Source organism: Eumetopias jubatus, unplaced genomic scaffold (genome assembly GCF_037043125.1).
Source record: "Eumetopias jubatus isolate StellerSeaLion01/CBP00866 unplaced genomic scaffold, mEumJub1_p1.0 scaffold_9, whole genome shotgun sequence".
Taxonomy (NCBI): Eukaryota; Metazoa; Chordata; class Mammalia; order Carnivora; family Otariidae; genus Eumetopias; species Eumetopias jubatus.
This window is the reverse complement of record NW_028274815.1, coordinates 37,588,355-37,611,018: the sequence shown is the minus strand read 5'-3', so window position 1 is coordinate 37,611,018 and position 22,664 is coordinate 37,588,355. Positions and strand designations below refer to the sequence as shown.

Here is a 22,664-nt window from a genome sequence, read left to right as displayed (position 1 = left end):
CTCACACAGGCAAGGCTCAACCGCAGGCTGACCTGAGCCCCAGCAGAATGGTCCTCCAGAATACAGAAATACAGGCAGTCTTGGGAGGTGCTGCTAACAAAGCTATTTTTAACCCACCTCCATATATTCTCCTTGTATGGCCACTGTTCCTCAGCCACAGGGTACCTGACCACTCATGTTGCCTGTGATTGTCTGGCCTCTTTGGTTTCAGTGTTACCTAGTGAGACAATGGACACAAGGAGCTAATACAATGGTGATCCTACATTTGTTGTCTATGTAAGTAATAAACTGAATTTTACTGGCTGAATTTGTCAGCATCCTTAATGGAAAACCTGCTTGGGTCTATGCTTGCCCATGCCTACTCTGATATTTTCCCTCAACCTATATAGCTTACGTATGATCCTCTTGATAAAGACCTGACATAACTCCCTACCTTATACCTCCCAAACTAGTTATTTCTTCTCAAGGAAAACACTGTCTGGTCATATCAGAGCCATGGCAGAGCTACCTGACATGAGTTTTTATGATTTTATGTTTATCCCCAAACTGGACCTTGAACATTTACATGCTAGATGGCTCATCTTACTTGTTTCAGCAAAAGTTTCTCTTTACAAATTACCAGTGGTAAAATCTGACAGGTATCTACAACTTTCAAGGTGTTTTTATCTTCATTCTTTATCCAATAAATTCTTACACCCTCTGGAACGTATTTGGTTTGAAGAAATTCAGCTTATCCTTTTGACTATCTACAGCTATAGCCAAGTTTCACTCCTTGAGCCAACCTTAGAATTTGTGAAAGCCTCAACTCAAATACAAATTCTTTCAAGAATGAGACTTGGTACAAATTTATGGGCAAAATTATAAATTCTAATTAGCCTAACATCCTCCACAGTCTTATGGCAACCTTTCCAAATTTTGCTTAACTCTATGAAAGTTATCTGTATCCCAGAGATAACTAAGAATCTCTTTCTCACTCACTTTTTTTACAAGTAATTCTACTTCTGTTTTTAAATATGTGACCCTTCTAATCTTTATTTCCGGAATCAACAACATGCTTATTCATATTTGCCTCATCAAAACCTAACTTGCATATACAGATAACAACTATATATAAAAATATAATAATTAGGGCGCCTGGGTGGCTCAGTTGGTTAAGCGACTGCCTTCGGCTCAGGTCATGATCCTGGAGTCCCGGGATCGAGTCCCACATCGGGCTCCCTGCTCGGCAGGGAGTCTGCTCCTCCCTCTGACCCCCTTCCCTCTCGTGCTATCTCTCATTCTCTCTCTCTCAAATAAATAAATAAAATCTTTAAAAAAATATATAATAATTAGACAATATTAGATATTTCCTTCCCTTGTCCTTCAGGAGACTATGCTTCTGTGGGAGTGTCTGAAGGGACACTGATTTCCCTGGAGAAAAAAACAGATACTCTCTTTATGCTAGAATCATTAGGACTCTATTTTCAACTACAGAGGTCACATAACTTGAAAATGTTATCCAAAATTTGGATATTATTAACATTGACTGAAAAGATAATACTGCAAAGCCCCAGAGTTACAACAAACTAAAGTCACTGATCTAAGCGATTGTGGATAATAGCATAAGCCCTAGATTTCTTGCTGGCAAGCCAAGAAAAAAATATGAATTACTGCTAATATTTCCTGCTGCCCATGAAGTAATATCACAGGGAAAGTTGGCTGATCTATATTCAAATAAAAGACAACTTGGCTATCAAAAGGGGACTCAGGGGGCACCTGGGTGGGTCAGTCCGTTAAGCCTCTGCCTTTGGCTCAGGTCGTGATCCCAGGGTCCTTGCTTGTCTCTCTCCCTCTGCCCCTCCCTCCCGCTCATGCTCTCTTGCTCGCTCTTTCTCTCTCAAATAAATAAAATCTTTAAAAAAGTGGACTTAGAAGTAAGATTCCCTTACTTTGGTCATCATTCTAAAGTGCCTTCTAGTCTCTTCTTATAATTTAGTCATGGCTATTCTTACTTGTCTCACAGTCTTCCAATGCCTGGGCTCCAGAGTCATATATGCTTCTGCACAGCTGTTATTTCATCAGATGGTACAAATATTCATTTTGTAACAGAAGGAAAACAAAAGTACTCTGATATTCAGTCAGGCTAAATACTAAGGCCTTTGATCACAATTCCTACAAAGATCATAACCCATACAGCAGTGAATATGTACCATGCTGTTCTATAAGGGTAGGACTAAGGCAGTACTGTTAAAATAAAACTCCACCAAGTTCCCAGCATGTGCATATAAAAGTGCTGATCTAAAAAGAAAAAAACAAAAGTGCTGATCTTGTATTTCTGAACCTAACACTTTCATATCCCACCTCAGACCTCTTTATAAAGCAACCTCTACGCTTTTGTGACAGAACAAAATCAAAAAGAATTTCTAGTTCCCAAATGACCCAATCAGAACATAAAACCTAGAATTCCTAATATATAATAAACCTTTTATTTTCCTATCTTTTTCACTTTCAGCACGGAGCGACAGAGTAAACTCACTTCTTACCCAGCAAGCGGATTAATTTAGCTTCCAGAAAAAATCTGGGGTGAATTTTATTATTCCTTGAACGCTATTTATAGAGCTTTTATTGATCAATATATAAAATATGTTAAAATTCTAAAGATTAAAGTGAAGCTAAGACTAAGATTGATTTACACAGGAGTATGCCAGAGATCCCTAATTTTTATATGTGAGCTGCAAATCTGGCTTCAGGAAACAAGGATTAGGTATAAGACAACAGTACTTCCAAGACAAAAACAGACCAGTTGCTCAAGAGAGGCATAGTTTTTTCTAGTAGTGAGATCAGAAAGAAATTTCTCCCCCGAGTCCTCATAAAGACAATATTATCTAATACAATGGTCAGTACTTGTCACAATGGACACTACCTTCAATAGTGTCCATACAACCAGTGCAATAGTTTATCACCTAAAGCATGCCCCAATTTGAACCAAGGGCTTGCTGCCAAAATCCAATTGTGAAAAAGCAATTTTATAAGGAAACAAAGTAATATTGTCCAAGTATGCAATTGTCCGATGTTCTGATTTTTTTTTAGGATTCTGTTTTTTTAATAATTTTTTATTATGTTATGTTAATCACCATACATTACATCATTAGTTTTCGATGTAGTGTTCCATGATTCATTGTTTGCGTATAACACCCAGTGCTCCATTCAGTACGTGCTCTCTTTAATACCCATCACCGGCTAACCCATCCCCCCAGCCCCCTCCCCTCTGTGATTTTTTAAAATTTTTTACTGTTATGTTAATCACCATACATCATTAGTTTTTGATGTAGTGTTCCATGATTGTTTGTGCATAACCCCCAGTGCTCCACGCAGAATGTGCCCTCTTTAATACCCATCACCAGGCTAACCCATCCCCCCACCCCCCTCCCCTCTAGAAGGATTCTATTTTTTTAAGTAATCTCTTCACCCAGCGTGGGGCTTGAACTTACAACCCCAAGACCAAGAGTCACACCCTCAACCAACTGAGCCAGCCAGCCAGGCATCCTCTGATATTGATTTAATCTGGGGATGAAATCTACAACACCTAGAGCAGAGATTCTCAAAAACTCTATGTATATTAGAATTTTCTGTCCTCCCCAAAAAGAAAGGGGAGGCATTCATTCATTTAACATGTATTTATTCACCACCTTCTCAGTGGGCATACAATGATAAACAAGAAAGACATGGTTTCTTCTCTCAAGAAGTTTTTAATCTAGTGATGGGGGAGATAGACACCAATGAAAGAATCACATAAATACATATAAAGTAACAATCATAGAAGTAAATGTGGGAGGTAAACAGAGCTATGAGAGCACCCAACAGGAGAAAGTCATCTGTCAGAGAAGTCTGGAAGGCTTTCCCTGAGGAAGTCATGAATGAACTAAGGTAAGAAGTTCCAGCCTAAGAGATAAAAGGTTGTGCAGGGACCTGTGGCAGGCAGAGATAATAGGATAGCAAAACTTCTGTGTAGAAGAACTGAGACAGAAACTGAGACAATGCCAACGTCACTGTATTATAAAGACAAAGGGAAAGCTGGTTTAAAATTACGCTGGAGTGATGGGTGGTTCTAGATCATGCAGAGCTTTGACCATGTTTGGGGTTTATTCTAACATAAATGAGAAAGCACTGAAGTGTTTCCAGGAAAGGAAGCGATATATCTCCATTCTGAAAGATAACTTTGAGAGTAAAAAGCAGACCTAAAGGGGAAATAAAACAGACACAGGAAAGCAGTTAGGACGCCACTGCAATAACCAAGCAAAAATCCAAAAGAAGAATGGAACATATTTGGAGAACCTGATAACTTGACACTCCTCACTCAAAGACACACACTTTATCACAGATGGGAATGTTTTTTCTACAACCGTGTTGAGGCAAAAAAAAAAAAAAAAGGCTGAAAACTACTAATATTGAGAAATTAGTAGATTATTATCGTTCAGGCAATCCTCCATGAATATTACAAACATTCCCATGATTTATACCTTTTAAATGTCACCTCCTTATTCCTGAGGTCATTCTTTTGAATAGGGTCAACATTTTTCTTAAAAGTAGTAAGGATATGAATGAATAATGTGTTAATCTTCAAAACACAGGAGCACATAATCCCCATCATTTCAGCCTCAAAACGTTCAAAGCAGGCATTATAATGATCTGATGGAGGTACTGAATATATCAGTAACATAATAATGAAACATCTAAATTCAAGCAATGTAACTTCCTGGTGAACCTCCCAGTGTAAATTTGGTGCAGAGTACACCATGAAGTTATTAATTAAAAGACCTAAACAAAGAAAAGGAGTCCTTAGGAGATCTATGCTTTTATTTAAACACATTTTTCAGGAAATAAAAAGATTAAAAACAAATGAGCTATATGTTCAACTAAAGAACTTAGAAATGGGTAAACCCAGGAGAAGAATGGAAATAATAAATATAAGGACAGAAATCAACAAAATACAGAAAACAAAAGAGAACATAAATAAAACTAATGGCTATTCTTTTTTTTTTTAAGATTATTTATTTATTTATTTGAGAGAGAGAGAGCACATGAGAGGCAGGAGGGTCAGAGGGACTCCCTGCTTAGCAGGGAGCTCCATGAGGGACTCGATCCTGGGACTCCAGGATCATGACCCGAGCTGAAGGCAGTCGCCCCTAATGGCTATTCTTTAAAGAAAGTACTAACATTCATCATTCACTAGAGTGCCAGTTTGTCTTAGCAGTCCTGCAATCAATCTCTCAAATCTAAATAACAAATAAAAAACGCAAATAATTCCACTTTAGCTGTTCCTTTTCTAAAAATGGGTAAGTTAACTTTGTTATTTTCCCCATGAAGGCCAAAATACTGCCTGGAACAGAATCTATAAAAAGCTGGGGGCCCTCAAGAGGATTATGGATATGTGACTTTAACAAATATTTTATAATTCTCAGGGGCGCCTGGGTGGCTCAGTCGTTAAGTGTCTGCCTTCGGCTCAGGTCATGATCCCAGGGTTCTGGGATTGAGTACCACATCGGGCTCCCTGCTCGGCAGGAAGCCTGCTTCTCCCTCTCCCACTCCCCTTGCTTGTGTTCCCTCTCTCGCTTTCTATCTGTCAAATAAATAAATAAATAAAATCTTTAAAAAAAACAAAAAATAAAATAAAATATAATTCTCAGCAATTTTTAGTCCACACTTTTTATTATCTAATTCTTTCACCATTTAAGGTTATCTTCAATTCCAGCAAATGTGTTTATGATCAAGTAACAGTATTTCTTTTTTTTTTTTTTAAGATTTTATTTATTTATTTGAGAGAGAGAGAGAGCGCGCGCATGAGAGGGGGTTGGGTCAGAGGGAGAAGCAGATCCCTGCTCAGCAGGGAGCCCGATGTGGGACTCGATCCGGGACTCCAGGATCATGACCTGAGCCAAAGGCAGTCGCTTAACCAACTGAGCCACCCAGGTGCCCCAAGTAACAGTATTTCTGAAGTACAAGAACATCTTAAATCAAATTTATGGTAAAAAAAAAAAACAAAACAATATGATAGTTAACAATTACTGAATAATTACTATGCTGCAGACATGTTCAATCAGTTCACTTCATTTTCATGTTACCTATGAGATATGTTATCCTCATTAAACAGGTAAAGCAAGGGAACAAAGAGCTTAACTGATTCTGCTAGTAGATGACAGAGCTAGAGCCCAAACTCAGTCTGATTTCCAGACCCTAATTCTTCACCATGTTGCTATAATAGCTACACACATTCGGTGTTAGGAGGAAACTGCAAATAGCCAAGCCACTTAATAGCAGCTAATTAAAGAAGATTAAGAAGTTCACCAACTGGTGGGTAGGATATGGGGCTGTTTACTGTAAACTTCTTTCAACATCTTTGCATATTTGTAACTTTTCATAATAAAATGTTGAGAAAAAGAAACTTCATCAACACACCTTTAAGTGGTATTTTAAGAGATGATACAGAGAAACTGTTAAGGTCTAAAAGTTGCATTTCTCACATGCAAAAGTAAATATGAGTTACTTCAATTCCACAGAAGTTATTTTATTTTTTAAAAGATTTTATTTGACAGAGAAAGAGAGACAGAGAAGGAGAGCACAAGTAGGCAGAGTGGCAGGCAGGAGGAGAGGGAGAAGCAGGTTCCCCAATGAGCAGAGAGCCCGACGTGGGGCTCCATCCCAGACCCCAGGATCATGACCAGAGCCAAAGGCAGATGCTTAACCGACTGCGCCACCCAGGTGCCCCCCACAGAAGTTATTTTAATGTATGTAAGGAAATGGCAGCCACCAGGCTAGATCAGTTGGACTGAAATATGGCACTTGGAGTTATAAGGTGCTATAAGGTTTTCTTTTTACTAAACAGTATTTTTTTAGGGGCTCAAAGGAAATTAGTCAAAAATTTTTATTGTATAGATTTTTTTAAAAAGTAAAAAGAATCAAATCACGTAGAGCTGGAAAATGGGTTTCCCTGTTCATTTCAGGGTCCCAGACAAGTTGATAAATTAGTGGTGGTTTAGTTGGAATGTAAATTGGTGCATCCACTGTGGAAAAGAGTATGTAGGGCCCTCAAAAAAACTGAATACAGAAATACAATCCAGTAATTCCACTACTGGGTATTTACTCAAAGAAAAATTTGAAAAGAGGGTCCCTGGGTGGCTCAGTTGGTTGAGTAACTGCCTTCGGCTCAGGTCATGATCCTGGAGTCCCAGGATCGAGTCCCACATTGGGCTCCCTGCTCGGCAGGGAGTCTGCTTCTCCCTCTGACCCTCCCCCCTCTCGTGTGCTCTCTCTCTCTCTCTCAAATAAATAAAATCTTTAAAAAAAAAGAAAAGAAAAATTTGAAAAGATATATGCACCCCTATGTTTATTGCAACATTATTTAAAATAGACAAGATGTGGAAGCAACCTACGTGTCCATCACTAGATGAATAAAAAAATATGATATATACTAATATATATATGTGTGTGTGTGTGTGTGATATGTGAAATATGTATACACACACACACTGGAATATTACACATAATATATGTGAGATATATATATATATATATATATACACACAGTGGAATATTATGTGAGATACACACACACACACACACACACACTGGAATATTAATCAGCCCTAAAAAGAGAATAAGATGTTGCCACTTGTGTTAACAGGGATGGGCATAGAGGGCATTATGCTAAGTGAAATAAGTCAGACAAAAACAAATACCATATGATTTCACTTACATGCAGAATCTAAAAAATAAAACAAGCAAGCAAACAAAAAAACAGAAACAGATTCATAAATACGGAGAAAAAACTGGTAAGTGCTAGAGTGGAGGGGGTTAAATGAAAGGGCAAAATAAGTGAAGGGGATTAAAAGGTACAACTTATACTTCCAGTTATAAAATAAATAAGTCGATCATCTTGCCCCCTAATATTCAGTTTCCTTATCTACAGATAGGATCAATCAATCTACCATCACAAAGTTGTTTAAGGATTAAGTGAGATAAAGTTGGATAATTACTTAGCACTGTTCATAATAGATAGCCCTCAACTGGTTTCCTTTTCTCTTGTGATTTACCTGAAATACATGCATTTTAATAGAATGGGTATGGAAGATGACAGATACTTTCATAGAAATTGGGGAAGGTTACAAATCCCAAAAGCATGGATTCCAGGGGGAAATAAAAAAGTACAGCATAGAGCATATAGTCAATAATGTATAATAACATTCTATGGTGACAGATGGTGACTGCACTTATTGTGATGAGCACTGAGTAATGTATAGAATTGTTGAATCACTATGTTGTACACTAATCTAACATTGTATGTCAACTGTACTTCAATAAAAAATTTTTAGAAATATGTATTATCCCACTGCTTTCTGGCCTCCAGGGTTTCTGATGAGAAGTACTGTTTAATTCTATTAAAAAAAATCACTTATGTGGCTTGGGGAAAAAAAAGTGGTGCAGTTTAGGTTAACAGGTTTCGTAGGATGAAAGCCTCCACATCAAAGTCAGAAGAGGCAAAGAAAAGGGAGGAATGCTGCAAGTAATGAAAACTGGTATGTTATCACTAAGGTTTGCCGTTCAATAAAAACAAAAGGGAGCTAAGCACCAATATCCAGAAAAGAGAGTCAAATACTAATGAAGTAGTTGGCTGCCAGAATAGCAATTTTCACCTAAAGTTAAAGAAGACCCAAACCAAAATCAAACAAACACCTTATTTAATGAGGACCCAGGATTCTGGCAAAGTGAACTCACCTGAACCTGTAAATTAAAGCCGTAATGTTAAACAAGAACAATAACCAAACTTGTGGCATGTTAAACAGATTACTTAAAGAGGCATCATAGTAAGGTAGAAGAACAAAAGCTTTTAGAGCCAGAAAGATCTGGGTTCAGATTCTGCTTCCCAGTCATATATTACCTCTACTAACTTAAACCAATTATCTTGCCCCCTAATATTCAGTTTCCTTATCTACAGATAGGATCAATCAATCTACCATCACAAAGTTGTTTAAGGATTAAGTGAGATAAAGTTGGATAATTACTTAGCACTGTTCATAATAGATAGCCCTCAACTGGTTTCCTTTTCTCTTGTGATTTACCTGAAATACATGCATTTTAATAGAATGGGTATGGAAGATGACAGATACTTTCATAGAAATTGGGGAAGGTTACAAATCCCAAAAGCATGGATTCCAGGGGGAAATTTATTTTCCTTCAGAGAATAACAATGAAAAATTATTTCAAACAAGTAAAAGCAGAAACGAAACTGTGGTAGACCAAATCTGGAGTCCGTTCCTGAGGCTTTTTCTCCTTTAGCCTATCACTAAGCAATACTTAGCTTAATCAGTCTGCGTGAAAGCCTCCCATATTTCCAAAGTCTCCTGGACACAGGAAAAAACAAGATGGAGTATAATACCTAGGGTTCATAGTGATTATGGTGACAATAGATATTCATGATGATCCAAAGTAATTAAGAAAAAGATAAATCAGTAATTGTCTAGTTAGTAAGAGGGGAAAGTATGCCACATATTTTATTTACAAAGAGATCCTTTGAAAATATTTATAATAAAATTAGTTTCTGCTAATAAACTATCTATTGATGCTAAATTCCCTGCCCAGTGCCAGATGGAAAAGGCATTGCTGTATATTAATCTAGGGAAATGAAGAATTTTTAAATATATCCTTGAGCTTGTATGTTTGACATCATGAAAGAAAATCATATTACTCCTCAAACATCCTTTATGCCGTAAGCAGAGACAGAATATTACGGGAATAAAACAACATTGTGTATTAGCTTGCCATAGGTTTTTTTGAGACTACATTTTTAAAATTATTTTTTATATTTCACTTACTATCTTCATTATCTCACTAAGCTAAAATTCATTTACTTTCATTCCCTTTCAATTTATCCTCTTGACTTAGGCTCTCCAGTACAGGCTGGAGAAACTAGAAACTCAATAGAAACAAATCTCAGCAAATAAAGTAAACAGAATTTGAAAGCTAGAAAATAATCTTCTAGGTGTCATGACATCAGAACAAAAGTTGAAAAAGTTTTGTTGGATGAATGTATAGTGAACTGGGTAAAATTGCCTACGACACAGTAATATTCAAAAAATCCCACTTGGGGGCGCCTGGGTGGCTCAGTTGGTTAAGCGACTGCCTTCAGCTCAGGTCATGATCCTGGAGTCCCGGGATCGAGTCCCACATCGGGCTCCCTGCTCAGCGGGGAGTCTGCTTCTCCCTCTGACCCTCTTCCCTCTCATGCTATCTCTCATTCTCTCTCTCTCAAATAAATAAATAAAATCTTTAAAAAAAAAAATCCCACTTGGTCTGTTAAAAGTTTCCAATATGCCAAATTACTTGCTATCATATTACCTACAATCTGAGGTACCAGGGCTCAAGGTTTCGGGGAGTGTTTTAAAAGACATGCCAAAATTAGGCTTTGGCCTCAGTATCCAGCTAAAGCATGTTTCTCCATTCGGCCTTGGCCTGCTTCAAGCCATTTCTGCATCCCTGAGTATGACATGACTGGAAATTACATGATCCTTAGGTTAGTTACTATTTTATATCTAATCAGTGTAACAGGTCATATATATTAAAAAAGGCATGTCATCTGGATTTACTATTAGTAACTGAATATCCATTTTCAGATTAAGACAGTATTTTAGGTATAACTTACAACAAGAATTTCCCTGTGTGCTTTATATATTGAAATTTTATCAATTAGATGAAGTACAAATGTACATTAATGTAAGAGAAAAATGTGCAATGATTATGAAAACCATTTTATGTACAAAAGAAACTAGGGGTGCCTGGGTGGCTCAGTTGGTTAAGCGTCTGCCCTTCGGCTCAGGTCATGATCTCAGGGTCCTGGGATCGAGCCCCGCATCGGGCTCCCTGCTCAGCAGGGAGCCTGCTTCTCCCTCTCCCACTCCCCCTGCTTGTGTTCCCTCTCTCACTGTGTCTCTCTCTGTCAAATAAATAAATAAAATCTTAAAAAAAAAAAAAACTAACAATCCTCAAATAGCCAAGTAGAAAACCGGAGTAATAATATTGAGAGAGTAATTTAGCTATTGATTTTAAGAATATTATACACTGTTTGAGCTGACAAATGATTACAAAAATTTAAATGAAAAATACAAAACAGGGGCACCTCGGTGGCTAAGATGGTTAAGCATCTGCCTTCGGCTCAGGTCATGATCCCAGGGTCTTGGGATCGAGCCCCGCACAGGGCTCCCTGCTTGGCAGGGAGCCTGCTTCTCCCTGTCCTTCTACTGCTCCCCCTGCTTGTGCTCTCTTGCTCTGTTAAATAAATAAAATCTTAAAAAAAAAAAAAAATACAAAACAGAAAAATAGAAATTATGTCATGATTCTAACTTTATTCATTTGGCACTCTAACATTCATAACACTGAACAGAATAACTTCTAAAGAATATTTTTAATTATTTAATCTCATGAATCTTTCAAGAAAAAATCGTATTTGAGAATTCACATCTTTTGTGGACAAATTAAAAACAGAACGTTAGCTTTGCTACCTCCAAATTTCATGAGAAAAAAGACTCTAAAGTTATGTGTAACGTAATCAATCATCTTTCCTCCAGATATTTAAAAAAAAATTATAAAGGAAAATGTTAGAGGAAAAAAAAGCTCCCCCAACTATCTTGTGTTCCACTAATCTCAGTTGAAAGTGACCCTCTATTCAGTACCTATAATGTGCACTGTAGCAATTATAGCAGTAATTTAGCAATAGGCAGTGTTGAGAAATTATTTCACTGGAATGTCCTATTTTTAAAAATAGACCACTAAAATTTCTAATAATAAATTATAATAACTTGAGGGATATTTCAGATTTATTCACATATTCCAGAAATTTAATCCACGATGAGGATATTAACTTTAGTCTAAGATTTGGTCAAATGTTGGTTTTCACACTTGGATATCTATAATATTTTTTTTAAGTGTATGTTTGGTACGATATGTATATACAGCCAAAGTATGTATGAATTTCTTACATAAATGCATTATTCACTTCCATTTTTGTTTGCTTACATAAAACATAATTTTAAAATAGACTCCTATGTATGCCAAGGATGTAGAAATCAACCCACAAGCTCCTTTATGAGCCAAAGAGTAGCCTTTGTAAAGAACTCAAACCCCACACACAAGAACCAGTGATCTAATATTTTATTGTCAACTGCCAGTCACCAAGAAAAATTCAAGCAAAAATGTTGACTCTTTTGATCTCTATGCATCTTCAATAAATTCTCTTAATAGGTTAAAACCCATATACAATAGAAGAATTCTTGTTTTCCATAATGTGCAGACGTAGCTAGATTTAACTGATTTCATACTCTTTTAAAAATATGTGAAATTAGTATTCTTTATACATTCAATTTTTAATGTTTTAGGACTTAGAAAAACTGTCATATAAGATGAATTTATAATAAAGTAGGCTGAAATTGCCTGGGATCAAGTAATATCTAAAAGAAAAAAAAAAAAACCCTGGGGTGCCTGGGTGGCTCAGTTTTTAAGCGTCTGCCTTCAGCTCAGGTCATGATCGCAGGGTCCTGGGACTGAGCCCTGCAACAGGCTCCCTGCTCGGCGGGAAGCCTGCTTCTCCCTCTCCCACTCCCCCTGCTTGTGTTCCCTCTCTCTCTGTGTCTCTGTCAAATAAATAAAATCTTAAAAAAAGAAAGAAAGAAAGAAAGAAAAAAAACCCAAACCCTTTTATGGATCCAATACCCCAATCCAGCATCTGGTGTCAGATTTACTACCATCATGAGGCAACGGTGGCAAAGGAAAGAGTATGATATCAAATGCTATGAGACGCAGACTGTGGTAATTAGTTATTTACCCTCTAAATCTGTTTCCTCAACTATAAAGTGAAGATATTGATATCTGTTCTGTCTACATGAATCAAATGAATTAAAGTACGTGAATTATAAATAGCAATATATGTAAAAAATTGAGTATCACGAGTTCTAAATCTAGGTTCTTTTGTTCTATCACTTTTATAAATACACTGTTAATGATTTTTACATGGTTTTATAATTTTAATGATAATTAACTTAGGATTCCCTTTAAACACTCCTTGGGACTTGCTTTGGTTATTTACCACTCAAAAATGTGGGTATGATTTATGAAAGCTGAAATTATTGTTGAGAAATTATTATTTCACTGGAATGTCCTATTTTTAAAAATAGACCACTAAAATTTCTAATAATAAATTATAATAACTTGAGGGATATTTCAGATTTATTCACATATTCCAGAAATTTAATCCACGATAAGGATATTAACTTTAGTCTAAGATTTGGTCAAATGTTGCTTTTCACACTTGGATATCTATAATATTTTTTTTAAGTGTATGTTTGGTACGATATGTATATACAGCCAAAGTATGTATGAATTTCTTACATAAATGCATTATTCACTTCCATTTTTGTTTGCTTACATAAAACATAATTTTAAACACTCCTTGGAAGTTTAAATTTAAAACTTCATTGGAAGTAGTAATGTTAAGCCATGAACTCACATTAAAAACAAAGCAAAGGGTGCCTGGGTGGCTCAGTTGGTTAAGCGACTGCCTTCGGCTCAGGTCACGATCCTGGAGTCCTGGGATCGAGTCCCGCATCGGGCTCCCCGCTCAGTGGGGAGTCTGCTTCTCCCTCTGACCCTCTTCCCTCTCGTGCTCTCTATCTCTCATTCTCTCTCTCTCTCTCTCAAATAAATAAATAAAATCTTTAAAAAAAATAACAAAATATTTCTATGTTATAAAAAAAAAAAAAAAAAAAACAAAGCAAAGCATGGGGTGCCTGGGTGGCTTAGTTGGTTAAGTGTATGACTCCATCTCATCTCAGATCTTGGTCTCTGGGTTATGAGTTCAAGCCCCGCACTGGGCTCCACACCCAGTGGAAGTGGGTGTGGAGCTCAAAAAAAAGGCAAAAAAAAAAAAAAAGGCAAAAGAAAATAAATATAAAGCTATTTTACACTAGAGGAAGGTTGTTCTTTGCCAAGAGTAATAATAATCTGCTGAAACGGCTTTTGCAAAGGTCATCCAACGACAGCTATCTGGGTTGGTACATGGCATCAGCAGTCAAGCAATGGACCCAAACACCTCAAAAAAGACACTAGAAATAATATCTCCTCAGAACAGTATCACCTCAGAAAGTTCAACCATAAAATCAAAATAAGATGAATAAGATGAGGAAGTCAGATACACATGACCAAGTAAAAGATGACTAACTAAATTTAAAGATATTAACATGCAATGAAAAGAAATGTACCTATCAGAAAGGAGGGCTGATTAGCAATAGAAATGATGAAGAAGGAAAGGTAGAGAGACAAATGTGACCAGTGCCCATGTAAGCACTGCCCAGGAGAGGGGATATTCTGTAAGGTCGATGCAAGTAACTGCTTGGCAGATACATTATGAAGATGGACATATCACTTTATCAGAGCCTGACGCCATTTAAAATTCCAGTCATTTACAATCAACTCCCTCATTCTAATCCCATGCTCCTGTTCATTAGGCAATTTTTGATAATTTGGTTTTCCATATAACATTCTACATGGAGAGAATACCCTCCCTGATGCAAATACCTAATCCTCATTTTACATGACTGAATTGGTATTCTGATACACATACATACATACACACACACACACACACACACACACACATTCTCTTGTGTTAGGGATGTCTATCCTCGGATAAAAATGCAGGCTCTAGAATCAGATTACTTGGATTCCCACTGACGTACTCTGCGACCTTGGGAAATTCATCAATCTCTTAGTGTCTGTTTCCTCATTTGTAAAATGAGGGCTGCTGTGTAGGGCTGTCATAAAGATTAAATGCAATAATTCACGTAAAGCACTTAAAACAGCACCATGTAAATGTTAGCCACTGTTACTACTTTTTAGCATGAATTAACATCTTCACATCTGATCAGCTCAGAGGTTGATCTTTTTCTGAATCTGAAAAACTGAAGCAAGGCCACTGGGGGCACTCATGCACAAAAGAATATTGGGAGAGCCCTAGACTGACTGGAGGCTTGACCTGGTAAATTCAAGGCCACCCATCTCTGTGAGATTTTTTTGGAAACCAGATCACCCGCCTGTCCAGGTGAAAACCTGACTTCGTCGTATAACAAAGGGCCACAAATTCAAATGCCTACATGATCAGGCAAGTCACCTAATGAGCAGACCTCAGGTGCTGTTTGCAAAGAAATTATCAGTGAAAAGACTGTAGGGGATAAAGAACACAAGTCAAGTCTAACGGCATTCAAACGCAAATATTTTTAAACATCCTATCAGGCAAACTATGATGTGGACAGATTTTAGGTGTAAAGGCCAGCTGCTTGCAAGCCCTGAAGCACTCTTTCATTCATGCTTTTAACGGCCCTAATTTAGGATATCCTGTGGCCAACTTCCAACCCTTTCCTTTATCTGCTCTGTGATCATCCCTTCTTTGAAACTTTCTCCTCCCTTGGCTTCCAGAAAACTTCTGTCTTCCTTACTGTCTACTACACATACCTGGGTGATCTCATCATTTTGACTAACATCTTTGCTAAAAACTCTCAGATCTTTATCCCCAGTTCTATCAACTCTAAGAAATATCTCATGAATTTTGCCTTTTGTCTGCTTTCTTATTGCCAATGCTTTTGATCAGGTCCTCATTACCCAATTTCTAGTCTTTTACAGTAGCTCTGACTCATTCCTTTCTTTCATATGCCATATCCATCAGCAAATCCTATTGGTTCTATCTCCAAACCATATCCAAAATCCAACCATTTTCTCCTCACTGACCTAAAACCATCATCACTTGTCATTTATATTACCATAAGCAACTTCTTTTTACCATTCCTTTACCACAGCATGACCTTGCTCCTCCTCTGTTCAAATCCTCCAGTGGCTCCTTTACCACTCAGAGTGAAACCCAAGTTCTTTAAAATGGCTTTACAAGGCCCTACACAATCGCCGCTATTGCCCATCTAACTTCATCTCTTACTTCTCTCCCCCTTGCTCACTGTTTTCTCTAGCCACACTGCTCCCTTGATCTTTTCTCAATTACACTAGGCTCATTCCGGGTTCTAGGCTTTTTTCACCTTCTGTTCCCTTTATCTAAAATGCTTTTCCCCCAGACATACTGGGCCTGGACTGCCCTCTTATTCCAGGGCTTACTCAAATGTTACCTTTTCAGTTGAATGTTTCCCTAAACACCTATTTAAAATGGAAATACCCTCCCTATACCCATAGGATACCCCACCTCCCTTTCTACTTTATCAGCATTGAACACATTTGTTTTTCATGTTTATTGTCTCTTTCTCCAAAGAACATGTAAGCTCCATTAGGTAAAGGGTTTTTTTCTTTACTGCTGCCTTCCCCAAGTCCAAAACAATATATATTAAATATTAGGTACCTAATATTTAATGAAAATTAGTGAAAGTTCCCTAAATTGCCTTCCTTCTACTGCTCTCCCTTTCTGTAGTCTGCCTCGTCCTAGCCCCTAGGTATCATGTCAAAAAATGGCATGATCGTGAGTTTGAGCCCCACGTTGGGTACAGAGATTACTTAAATAAATAAATAAATAAATAAGCAAACTTAAAAAAAATGACTTTGATGAGCTCTTTACATCATTCAGGGTCAGATTCCTAATTCAATGAAGACTTTTCCTCATTCCCCAAAATATTTTGTACACACTTCACATACTAACATTTTTATCATCTCTGAACCCACCATGCCAGTTCGCTTCTTCATGCTTTTCAGATATTTGACTCTGCTTGGCCAAACTTTTTGTTTTGTTTTTAATTTTTATTGTTATGTTAATCATCATATATTACATCATTAGTTTTTGATGTAGTGTTCCATGATTCATTGTTTGTGCATAACACCCAGTGCTCCACGTAGAATGTGCCCTCTTTAATACCCATCACCAGGCTAACCCATCCCCCCACCCTCCTCCCCTCTAGAACCCTCAGTTTGTTTTTCAGAGTCCATCGTCTCTCATGGTTCATCTCCCCCTCTGACTTACTTCCCTTCATTCTTCCCCTCCTGCTATCTTCTTCTTTTTCTTTTTTCTTAACATATGTTGCATTATTTGTTTCAGAAGTACAGATCTGTGATTCAACAGTCTTGCACAATTCACAGCGCTCACCATAGCACATACCCTACCCAATGTCTATCACCCGGCCACCCCATCCCTCCCATCCCCCACCACTCCAGCAACACTCAGTTTTGGCCAAACTTTTACTCATCCTTCAGATGTAGCAATTCCATGATGCCTCCCTGAAGCCCCCATCTATGCCACTATGGCAATCAATTTATACCTTTATTATAGGACTAGTGCTATAACTATGTATTTACCAGCCTGTTTCTCCTACATTATAAGATCCCAGAGAGCAAGTTCAGTGATATTGTATTCAAATTTGTTTCCCCAGTGCTTAACACTATATACTTGGCACAGAAATCTGTTGAATGAAAATTTAATCAATTAAAATTTAAAAGTAAATGAAATAGTTTGTTTATGAAGGGCTAGGAAAAGAAAAATGTCTAAGAGCCAAAGTGCTTTCCAACATCAAACCTGAATGTGACATATAACTTGAGTTTACATTTGCTAAAGAAAAGCTCATTTTGATAGCTTTAACAATAAATTAGTAGATTCAGGAGAAAATAAACTAATGATAGAACTTATGTTTTGCAAGATGAAAGAGCTCCGAAGATTGGTTGTACAACAATGTGAAGGTACTTAACACTACTCAACTGTCCCCTTACAAATGGTTAAGATGTAAATTTTACATGTGTATTTTATCACAATTAAAAATAATTAGTAGCTTAGTGGGGGGGGCATTTGCTCAAGGATACATATTAATTTACAAACCAGGTATTTTATAGAACATTAAGTGAACTCTAACATGAAATAAGGCATTTGCAATTTTTTTAATTAAAATTACTGACTTTAACTAAAGTAGGAAGGGAGAATGAATATCACTTAGTTCAACTACCTTATTTCACAAATAAGAAAAATAATCATGTAAAATAGAAAAATATTAACTAAGAGGAAAAACCAGGATCAAAACCCAAGTTTTACTGGGAATGCAGGGATTTCTTAGTTGTATCACATTACAGTCCCCAACAATTTAGAAAGTAAAAGCTAGAACTTATTGTATTCCATCCCCATACAAAGATAATGAAGAGGAAAAATAATACTACAGGCAGAAGTTTGCATACCTAGGCTCTATCTAGCTTCTATCTGTGGGATCTCGTAAACAAGTTACTGAGCACTGTAATACTACCTCATGGGATTAATGTAAGAATCAATGAAAACCCTGTTACAAATGGAAAGTGTAATCTTCGTCTCTATCATCAATCCCTGCAGATTCTCCAGTGTTGTCTCTTAGCAATGTTTTAATCATTATGTGTGGGGGGACAAGAGCAGAGAAAAAATATAAACTACTATAATTCTGACGAGTTGGGAGTTTTGTTCTTGTTTTACATGAGGAAGGAAAGTGGGGGAGAGGAGGGAAAGAAGGTAGCAAGGTTGTTCCTAATGGGCAAAGAATAACCTCTTCCCAAAAGAAACTATTATACATAGCTCTTATCAATTAAAGACTCTCAGAATCACAAGCTCTTATATTACTCGTGTTAAAATTATCATTTTTCCCAGTACAGATCCTATAAAACTTGTCATTTTTAGCATAGTTCAGAAAATTATATAATAGTTACTTAGGTATATATTTATCTTTCCTACTCTACTGTACGTGTCCAAACAGGGACTCATAGTATTTAGCCTTTAAAAGTTGTTTGTGTAGGGGCGCCTGGGTGGCTCAGATGGTTAAGCGTCTGCCTTCGGCTCAGGTCATGATCCCAGGGTCTTGGGATTGAGTCCCGCATCGGGCTCCCTGCTCCTTGGGAGCCTGCTTCTCCCTCTGCCTCTCTCTCTCTCTCTCTCTCTCTTCTCTCACTGTCTCTCATGAATAAATAAATAAAATCTAAAAAAAAAATCCATATGAAATCAAATTAAAAAAAAAGTTGTTTGTGTATTGTTTTAACTGGGTCAACATCCAATGAAATATAAAGGTAGGTGGCTGAAGTTGTCCCTAAGAGAACTGGATGAAAGGGAAGAACTGAATGAAAAGACAAGAATTTTATCTCCCTTTGGCTTCCCCCCAACTCCTTCTCCCCCCATTCTTGATTTCTCAGATCCTATGCAGAAGGCCTCTACTAATATTCTATATATCCACAAATTTATGCGTATTGTTACACTAGTAACACGTATAAAAATACCGTGTTTTCACTCCAGGCATGAAAATATTTAAAGAAAAGTACATCAAATCAGTATTTTTTAAAAAAGCAACCTCATTTGGCAAACAAATCTTGTGCAAAATGTTCACCATATAAAACATGTGCAAGAAACTACCATTTTTTAAAAGAAAAAAAATTGCACCTTCTGTGAATTTCCATTTAAAATCTCATTCTGATGTAAATTATAATCGTAATATTTTAATTTGCATAAAGCAGTTGTAAATAAAAATCACATATTCAACTTTTTCCCTTGTACTCACAATATGCCTTAACTTTCAAAAACGTTAGAAGAAGGATATCCTCGAAACAATGCCTAGCTCCAAATACCGGAATTCATATATCTTCTCCAATAATTCATGGAAACTTGTATTAAAGTATAGAATAGCTATAATATGGAAGCACCAAATATTTTGGGATTCCACAGACTAGTCCACTTTTCCCCACATTTCTTAAGAATCACCTGGGCAGGCTATTAAAAATAGATTACCACAATCCTCCCCTAGAGATTCTGATTCAGTTGCTCTGGGCAAGACAAAAATCTTTATTCCTTAAAGTGATTTTGATGATTAGCTAAGATTGTAAAACATTAATCTAGTACAGTGGTTCTCAATCTGGCACATATTAGAATTACCTGAGGAGCTTTAAAAAATTTTTTAAACCCAGGCTGAAGCTCAGTCTGATAGAAATGAAATCAACACTTTTTAAAAAGCTTCCCAAAGGAGGCTGAAAAACACTGACCTTTTAAGAACTTGAAAAGTTCTTGTGAACCCTCTTATCAATAAAGAAACTAGGCTTGCTCAAGTTCACAAAGCTAAGTGTTAGTAAAGCTGTAGCTAGACCATTTCCTGACTCCAATCCACTTTGTTTTTTGATGTAGTTGTTTATTAATCCATATAGGTTGACAAAATAAATGTTTGAGAAAGTTAAACCATCTTCTTGCCTCAAAAGAATACTGTCATTTAACAACTGAAAAAATTAAAATGAAGCTTACCTTTTTGTTTCAATAATTGCTAGTAAATATTTTCTTAATCCTAATATAAAACAAAAAGACTAAATATCACTATTATTTAATCTTTAGTTACTACTAAGCTGTTAATAAATCTTACAAAAACTTCTTTAAAATTTTAACTTCTAATTCAATATTTTAAAATTCCAAATTCTTTTTAAAGTCGGGCATCACAGTTCCTAACTGGCAAAGTTATTTCAATACCTGAATTTGGTGACAAAGTTTCTTCATTACATAGAATACATAATTCTACATATTGAAGCTGCTTTCTGAACAGAGAACACGTTTCCTTCTTTCATACAAAACAATGAACTTTAGGCTGCATTAGCAAAACCCAGTCATTGGTTTGTCCACAGATACTCAGAGTGGGAAATTCAGAATGGGTAATTTCTCAAAATATAGTTAACCCATTCCAAGAATTCTGTCATTTTAGTGACAAAATAACGTAAAATAATCATGAAAAATATGTCAAGTGCAAGCTTATATTGCCGTAATTTTTAAGAGTGTTTTTTACTTTCTAAAAATTACTGTATGTTTAATTTGTCTTCTGGTGATCTACTTTCATCACTAGGATATCAAAGTTGCTGAAATATTTTTATCACTCTCTAGGTTGCCAAATGTTTAGATATTTCAAATTTCAGTGATGTTTGTTATTTCTGCTTGGGGTGAAAAAAAAAAAAAAGCGTGTGGAATGCTTCATCAGAAGCATATCACATTACTCCAGAGGTAAAACTTAGGCAATTTGTATCTAGTTTAGAGTACAATGTATACTTTTGAGTACTTCTATTTACAAATAAGTAATTGCCAGGTTCCATATTTTTAAATATTCTAAGTAAGAATCAGATGCAACAGATTTTATTGCAGTAATTTAATGAACTAAAGCCCTTTTTGTTTTTACAATCAAGGTAGATCGCAATGTAAGTTTAAAAGCTAACCAAAACTTAAGTATGCTATTTGCACTTTTTAAAATATGAAAATACCCCCAAAGCACTAAAAGGAACCAAGAATGTGCCCCTAAAGCAAAAATAAAACCTCAGAATCTCCGTTAAGTGTTCGAATTATATACAGTATTTAGAAAATGCAGTTAGAGGGGATAATCACCATGGAGTTTTTACTTCAGGAGAAAGCTGTGCTACACTAAGGTCTGCATAGCCTCAGTCTTTTGTGTTAACATTTTTAATTTGAAACTCTTTCAAATTCTGAGGAGTAAGACTATAAATACATGGCCTTGGGGGGTTGTTTAAAATTTTCCTTTAAAAAAAAAAGTTTATTTTTAGGCGTGTGCTAGGGCAGTAGTCAAATAGAACACCAGCTATTAAAAATTCCGGGCTGGTCCCATCTGGAAGCGCACGGCGGACCCTGGGCTGCGAGAGGCTTCGTTTCCGCCCAGGCTGGACCGCAGCACCGAGCCAGCACGCGGGAGGCGCCGGGCTCAGACCGAGCGGCAGACGGAGCCGCCCGGGGGCGGGGGGCTCGCACGTGCCGGCCGGGGGCGGGGCCGGCCGGAAAGGACCCCGGCGCGGGGAGGCGGGCGCGGCCGAGCCGACCTCCCCCGCGGCCGCCAGCCTGGGCTTTACATAAGGGCGCACGTCATGGAACTGATGGAGCCACACAGAGACGTCTAAGTCATGCAGGAGGCGCGCGGCCCCGGCCCGCTCCCGCCGCCCCAAGACCCCTCCTCTCATCCGACAGAAAGACAGACAAGAAGGGTTCCCGACCTGTCGTGCCCTGCATGTTCAGAGTCTGTCATGTTTGGTCAAGAACGGGGCGGGGCTGGAGGACAGGTCTGCGAGGCCGGCGGCGGCGGGGCGCGGGGAGGACCCCTGCGCCGCCTGCGGGTACCTGCTCCCGGCCGCCGCCGAGAGGTGACGAAGTGGTAAAAACTCACGGTTACTAGTGAGCGACACAGACACAGACTTTCCAGTCTATTAACAACCACGCCAGAGAGATGGGGCTCTAACTGCAAACACTGGGCAACGGCCCCGCGCTGCCGGCGCTGCCGCTTTAGTCTCTATTCGCCGCCGGTGGCTGAGGCTTGGGAGCGGGCGGGCGGGCGGCGTGCAGCGACGCGGGGATTTGGACACTGGCCGTAACGGTGATTTCTCCTCACCAACATGGCGGCACCCGAGACAGGCTGCTCGATAAAATGGCGCCTGCCGCAACACCTAGCCCGGGACTAAAGGGCAGGAGAGATTCCTCCGCGAGCCGCGGCCCTTGCCCGGCCCGCCGGGGCCGAGCGCGTTGGCCATTGGAGGAGGCAGCCCGTCAATCACCCCAAGGGGCGGGTCCGCATTCTTCTCCGTGAAGCGGCGGAGGCGGCAGCCAGCTGGCGGGGCCGGGCGGCGCCTCGGTAACACCG

General features: G+C 38.0%; 1 protein-coding gene across 1 annotated transcript in view; it reads right to left on the bottom strand.

The window, feature by feature from the left end:
- The window catches only part of ZC3H6 (zinc finger CCCH-type containing 6), a 64,741-nt gene extending 42,302 nt beyond the window's left edge, over positions 1-22,439 (bottom strand). Inside the window, exon 1 of the mRNA XM_028122460.2 lies at positions 22,024-22,439. Coding sequence (XP_027978261.1) covers positions 22,024-22,055 — 32 coding nt within the window. The 5' untranslated portion in view covers positions 22,056-22,439. The remainder of the gene's footprint in view (positions 1-22,023) is intronic.
- Positions 22,440-22,664: the final 225 nt, after the last annotated feature.